Source organism: Drosophila albomicans, chromosome 3, assembly GCF_009650485.2.
Source record: "Drosophila albomicans strain 15112-1751.03 chromosome 3, ASM965048v2, whole genome shotgun sequence".
Lineage (NCBI taxonomy): Eukaryota > Metazoa > Arthropoda > Insecta > Diptera > Drosophilidae > Drosophila > Drosophila albomicans.
The window spans coordinates 8,800,095-8,807,556 of NC_047629.2; the positions used below are offsets into that span (position 1 = coordinate 8,800,095).

A 7,462-nucleotide genomic window follows, 5' to 3' on the forward strand; every position below is an offset into this window, starting at 1 on the left:
TAACTTATTCAAATTAATTAACATTAGAACACTTTCCATTTGTAATGTGATGTGCGATGTAAAGTGGAACTCATTAAAGAAAATAAATTAATATGTAATAAAACATTCTTATCTTATGTAGTGTACGTACATTTCAGAACACACACCATTTTTTAATAATTCACCATAGAGGTTCAATGAAATTGAAATTAATTAATTTCAAATTGAAGAATTGTCTGAAAGTAATGAAATTCCACATAAAATAAAGTATTAATATTTAAATTTTGTTATGGTATGGTTGCATACTTATTTTAATTGCATAATTATTTTATTGAATATGCAACATTTCTTTGCCACATTCCAAATATTTTTATTCGTTTCACAAACGTTCGCCGACATTCAAAGAGTTTGCAACACATGTGTAAATTGTAATTTGTAATTAATGAAGTTTTCTCCAACTTCTGCAAATAAAACAAAGTATAAAGTATATTGCTACCATGTGTGTAAATATATACATATAAACTTTTTGCGTGCTACCAAAAGCTACGCGAGCGTTTATGAAATGAATATGAATTATTGGAATGTGGCAAAGAAATGTTGCATATTCAATAAAATAATTATGCAATTAAAATAAGTACATTGCTTTGCTTAAATTAAATTTTTGTAGTATGAGAAATTTTATATTTTTTATTATGTTCTCTAAAGTCAATGAATTGCTTAAATATGTTAGATAAATGTCCATTGACTGGCTTTCTCATGATGTCGTACTATCAAAATAAATTGAATTTTAAATTTTAACAAAAAGTACTGTAATTTAAAACTAAATAAATGAATATAATTAATTGTCTGCTTTATTTTTCAGAGTAACATATGTTTTATTCAAATATATCACCATAAACGTTTGCTGGCATTCAAAGACTCTCGAACCCATCTGATGTGGACTTAGCTGTCGCATATTGCATCTTTTGCAGTGGCAAATCCGCGGATCGCAGTGTTTTCGCATTGTGTGGCCAAAAGGAGAGTGTCAACATTCATTTGTTGTTGCAAAGTGTGTCAGTTATGTTATATGACTAAGTATCTGTATCTGTATCTGTAAGATACACACTACTGTACATGTATTTGTTGTACTCGCTCTCCCTCGCATATGCAATATGGGCGGTAGAGAAGTAATTACGCGAACACACGTTCACAGAGAGACAGAGACAGACAGAGAGAGAGAGAGAGAGAGAGAGAGAGAGAGAGAGAGAGAGAGAGAGAGAGAGAGAGAGAGAGAGAGAGAGAATGACGCTTTGAATTGCTTCCACTCTGCCGCCTGTCAGCTGCCAGTTGGGGGCCTTGTCCTTGTCATGTTTCGCTTCGTTATCTCCATGGACTCTTGTTGCTGTTGCTTTTGATATAGTTGTTGTTTATATTGCCGCTTTGGGGGCAAGCAAAAGCGGTAACAACTATAACATACAATAACTACGGCAAAAGTACATACAGTCGCGCTTTGCTGAAAGCGGCTTGAAACGGCGCTTTGCATTGACCTTCGCGTGTGGTAAATGTAGCTTTTTTGTTATTTTCTCTTTCTATTATACGCCCCCACACCACCCCACACAACACCCACACATAGAGAGAGAGAGAGAGAGAGACATTCGCACACCAACACAATCGAAGTGCTAAGAATATTCGTCAAGGCCCAAATTTGACATATGATGTGCCTGGAGCTCCGCTGTGTGCCAAATACATTTATCAATACTTGTTTTTTTGGCGAATTGAAATACAAAACTAACGCAAACTGTCACACTATCCTAACCGTCTATCCATCTATCTAACTCGCCGCTTTGTTTACCCGTCTCTCTGCCTGCCGCCCTGTAACCTCATCGTCGTAAGCGGTCATTAGCATTTTTGGCGTGTATTTATGGCCGCAAAATATTACGCCATAAACATGACAGCCCAAACAAAATGCGACAAATTTGTGAGGAGAGATGGCGACAAGAAGCGTATGTTGCCTGCCTCAAATTTATTCCAGCCAGCCGCGAGCAATATAATTGTCACATTTATATGTGAGCACAAGGAGGAGGAGGAAGAGAAGAAGCGAGTGATTGGAGGGAGGTCAGCCAATTGATGTGACCAAAGGAAAAGTGTTGTCTTACGCTCAATTTGAGTTTCGATTGCAATCGTGTCGAGTAGCACCGATAAAGATGACTTCAGGATACTCTACCCCCCAAAAAAGGAAGTGTTTTGAAAATAAATTTAAATTCGAACGACATTCGTTTTGTTATGATGGATGATTGCGTATACGTAATTTATGGGCTAAGTTTTGCGTGGTGCGTGCGTTGACGAAGCCGAAGCCGAAGCCTTTGCTCGAGTTATGCTACCCCTTAGCTACACAGCCATAACAATTGCATACTTGTCGGCGCTTGGGGCTGCTCAAAAACTAAAGTTTATTTTTATGCTCGACGGCGACGACGACGGCGACTGCGACATGTGTGCAAATGTTAGCACACAGCCAACACACACATACGAAGAAAGAGAGTGTGCTCAGAAGTGGGGCTTAACCATACACATACACTGACACACACACACACGTAATGTGTGTACCAATACACACGCACACACTTGAAGCGAAACAAATCAACTCTGTTTTGGCGCCATGCGGCGCTCTAACTATGACGATGGCTATGGCTATAGCTGTAGCTGTAGCTGTGGCTCTGCACTTTTTCTAGCCACAACAGAAAGAGCCATCGACAACGCAACTCGACCAGAAGCAGACCCAAACTCAACCTCAAACCCAAGCGCTAGCACTGAGGCCACTTCACTACACACTACTTGCCACACTACACACAACGACTATACACAAATTCTTTCTTCAGTTCCTTTCGCCATTATTGTGTGTGTTGTTTAGTGTGCCATTGACGCTGAATGCTGACGGTTCGTCGTCGTCGTAGTTGCTGTCGCTATCGCTATCGTTGGCGTCGCATTTCCGTTGCCGTTAAAACGCGTCGCTATATATGTATATAAATAAAATAAAATACATGAAGCGTGTGAATTGGGCTTAAATCAAAGGTGTCTCTGTCAATGGTGTTAAATGCGAATGTTAATGAGATTAAACACTGCGTTCTTTTCTATTACCATCATTTGTGCTGATTTCTAGTTTTTCTAGTATTCGTATTCACATTTCACTGTTGCATTGTGTAATCTGATAATCTGAAACGCCGAACGCGCCGCGTTCGCTGTTGCATTTTTAATGCAATAACTAAATTGCTATTTACCGCAATCGATTTTCATTGGCGGCCACCTGACGGCAAGCGAGCAATGTCCTTTCTCTCGCCTCTGCTGCGCCTAGAGAACTTGTCCACGGAGCCTATCATGAGTCTGGATCATGTGCCCGAGGCTCAGCGCTACAACAAAGACAACATTGTCGCCCAATGGTGTGCTCCCATCAATGGCAAGGTGCTGTCAAATACATCAACGAAAAAAACGAAAAAAAAAACAAAACACAAAAAATACCACATTTCATTTCACATTCATCCCAGATTGATTAACATTTAATTAACTTTCACTGCGCCTAGATGTATCGCATCGAACTGGAACACGGAACCACCAGTGGACGTCGCATGATTTGGGTCAATGGTCGGGTAAGTGTTCAATATATGTACTCAAATGTGGAATGCTCTCTGCACAGTGAGGTACTCTAAAATTATACCAATTATGGACATTATTCTAACTTACATACAAGGAAAATATTGTCTTCAGACTGAGCTTCCGATTTATTATAAATTCAACAATAATTAATCAAAGTTCTAAGTCAACATCTTTAAGGGAAATTAGACTTAATCTATTAAAATAATACTATATTTCTTCAGAATATAGTGAAATCTATTATTGCTCGACGAATATGTTGTCTTCAGTGTTATTATAAATTTAAAAATAATGAATCAAAGTTGCTCAATATATATACACAAATGTGGAATGCTCTCTGCACAGTGAGGTACTCTAAAATTATACCAATTATGGACATTATTCTAGCTTACATTCGAGGAAAATATTGTCTTTCGACTGAGCTCCAGATTTATTATAAATTCAACAATAATTAATCGAAGTATTAAGTGCACCAATTTCTTTTAAGTAAATTAGATTTAATCTATTAAATGAATATTTCTTTACAATATCATGAATTCTATTCTTGTGCCACTAAAATGTTGTCTTTAGACTGAGTTCTACATGTATTATAAATTCAAAAATAATGAATCAAAGTTGCTCCATATTTGTACTCAAATGTAGAATGCTCTCTGCACAACGTACTCTAAAATTATACCAATTATGGACATTATTCTAGCTTACATTCGAGGAAAATGTTGTCTTCAGACTGAGCTCTAGATTTATTATAAATTCAACAATAATGAATCAAAGTTGTAAGTGCACAAACTTTTTCAAGCAAATTAGATTTAATAGTCAATTAAAAGAATAATTCCTCAGAATATTATGAATTTGATTCTTGTTGTCTTCAGACTCAGCTCTAGATTTCTTAGAAATTCAATATAATTATTAAAAGATCTAATTGATCTTTGGGAAATTAGGTATAATAATCTATTAAAAGAATAATTCCTCAAAATATTATGCATTCTTTTCTTATTCCACGCTAATGTTGTCTTCAGACTGAGCTCTAGATTTATTTCTTTCAGGCAAATTAGATATAATATTTTTTTAAATTAATTAATCCTCAGAATATTTATTATTAATTAGTTTATTTTTTCGACGTAAATATTATCTTTAGACTGAGCAAAGTGCAGCTATAAATTTACTATAATTTCAACAATAGTGAATGAAAGTTCTGAATTTTATTAAATTAATTAAACGATTTGATAACTGATTATTAGTCGCAGACAAGGAGAATATCAAATAAACAAAAGTATATTGCAAAATATAAAAAATAATTATTAAATTAAGTAAACAGATGAATATTAAAACTACTTTATTAAATACTATTAATTTTCAAATAAAATTATTAAAAAATAAATATCGTATATATAATAGCGTTATAGAAACAGACTTAAGGCAATAATTTATTAATGCATAGTTGTTATCTAAAATAAAAAGCTGATAAAAAATTGCATCTGAGTAAAATCTAATCAAAAAATAAAATTTTTAAAAACACTCCAATAATAATCTTTTATAAAATGAATATGCCTTATTTTCTAGAAGAATTTGTCGCGAATGCCACTTAAAAAAAAAACTTAAACTCTTTTTAAAATAAATAAGAACTTGAGAACTTTTTCTGTTTTACGATAAAATATGTAAATTTGAACATTTTTTGGTTTGAGTACAATTTTGCCCTTTCTTGCAATTATCTTAAATCAGAAAATATCTTATAACAGAAAAAAATCATTCTTACCTCTAATTTTTGTGCTAATCAAGAGCTATAATCATTTATACATAAAAAAAAAAAATTTGTTTTGAAAGCTAAATCTGATGATTTGTAAATCAATTTTAGATAAAACAAATTTCTTATTATTGGAGTTAAATTTTTAATTTGCAATAATTTTGCCCAAAATTTTATTAAAATTTATTATCAAATGTAATCAAAGCAGAATCTGAAAACTTGTAAATCAATTTTAGATAAAAGAATTTCTAATTAGACCTTAACTATGTCATTTCTTAAATTTTTTAATTTTCAATATTATTGCCCTAAATATTATTAAAATGCTTGCCTGCAAGTGCTGTCTATACGATTACTTAAATGCTGTTTAAGCAACCACAAGGTCACAAAACAATATTAGGTTTCGGTACATTAAGTTTGATTGAGCATTAAACGTCAAAAGTTCCACTAAATGACTTGCAGATTATCTGTGCAATTTATCAAAACTAAATCGTGTTTTCAAACTGCCTTTACCTCCTCATCCATTATGGAGCATGTCTTTTGCAATTTTAATAGCCCCGCCTCTTGATAATTGCAATTGCAGGAGGTGCTCCGTCGTGATTGGATGTTCAAGCTGGTGGGCGAGGATACGTTCAGCATTGAACAGGCGCGCTGCATTATACGAGTGGATCCTGCACCGGGTTTCAAGTACGAGTATTTACTTTACATAGATGGAAAACCACATGCCCAGTACACCGAGGAACTGACGCGTCAGTATCGCCTTTGGCTGTACACTTGTGGGTCGAGTCAAACGGACGAAGCGGATGCGCCTCAGGAATATCGCATAATGCTCAAGCTGGACACACTCAGTCTGTATGTGAACGATGAACTACGTGAGGAGACGGTGGGTACAAATGAAGAAGAGAATGGGAAAAGAAACAGCCTTTCACTTTTGTATTTTTTGTAGGCTGCATTCGTTCACGGAGGCACAGATACGAGCTTTGTGCTCAACGAGACCAAGTTTGTGCTGCAAGCGAGATCGAGTGGCAACAAGCATGACGGGATTGTGCACACGCTGCTGGCCAATGACGAACTGGTGCCCGAGGCAAAGATTCAACAGATTATGCAGGAACCCGTCTCTATATTGCAGACGAACTGAACAAAGCGGACACATTTGCATTTGTTACTCAGAATATTATTAGCGTAGATTCTTAATAAAAAAAAAACTGAAAACTTTGAATACGAAATACTTTTCATTCGCATTTCTCCCATACATAATTAAGAAAACTGTATTTAGTTTTACTTACACAATAGTTTATTCGTTTGTTTATATGCATAATTGTAACGCAAGTTGTTTACGTTCTCAATTTCGTTTGACATTTTGCTAGCATTCAAAGTACTCAAAGTGCATTAAGTATACGTATAAAAACATTCAAACACAATAATTGAAAAACAGCAGTATGAAAAAAGTCGCAGAAACAGACATACAATAGTGTTATGTATAATTAAACTAAGTTTCATTTTTCATCATCTTAAAAAAATAGTATAAATTTAGTAGAAATTCTAGAAATTAATTTTGTTTCTGGCTCTAAACTGTGTGTGTGTGTAACTGGAGAACTTTTCGAATAATATATTCCTCTGACTGACTGTAACTACATTTTTTGTTTTTTGTTTTTCTTTACAATAAAAATGTGCATTCTAAATATGATTAATGTGTTAGTATGTACGTATGTATGCATGTATGTATGTAGGTATATAAATTATGTTATGTACTATGTTAGGTATTTAATTGATTGTTTACTATTATTTCTTTGTGTTTAATCAAAAACTGTTTTTTCTTCCTTCAAGTGTTTCATAATTTTAAATTGCTTATGTGTTGTCACTTTGAATACATTAACAATTAACATTTTCTTTTGTTTTTCATTAATTTATTTATCATATACGCGATTCATTTCAAAAATTTTGTAAATACTTAAAAACACAATTTGTTTATAATTGTCATTAAGGTTAAAGCAACACAATGATATTTTTGTTTGTTAACACTAATTTAATTCTGTCTTCGTTATCGATTTCAATTATTAATATGTCTACTCATTTAAGGGTTATAAAAACATAATTTACAGTTTTATTTTTAGATATATA

General features: G+C 33.8%; 1 protein-coding gene across 1 annotated transcript; it reads left to right on the plus strand.

Moving 5' to 3' along the window:
• The first annotated feature begins 2,880 nt into the window (after window positions 1-2,880).
• Window positions 2,881-6,788, plus strand: LOC117571260 (fas apoptotic inhibitory molecule 1). Its single transcript, XM_034253321.2, has 4 exons — window positions 2,881-3,414; window positions 3,534-3,599; window positions 5,925-6,224; window positions 6,288-6,788. The coding sequence occupies exons 1-4, from the start codon at window positions 3,277-3,279 to the stop codon at window positions 6,477-6,479; spliced, it is 696 nt and encodes a 231-aa protein (XP_034109212.1). The 5' UTR covers window positions 2,881-3,276; the 3' UTR covers window positions 6,480-6,788.
• The last annotated feature ends 674 nt before the right edge of the window (window positions 6,789-7,462 follow it).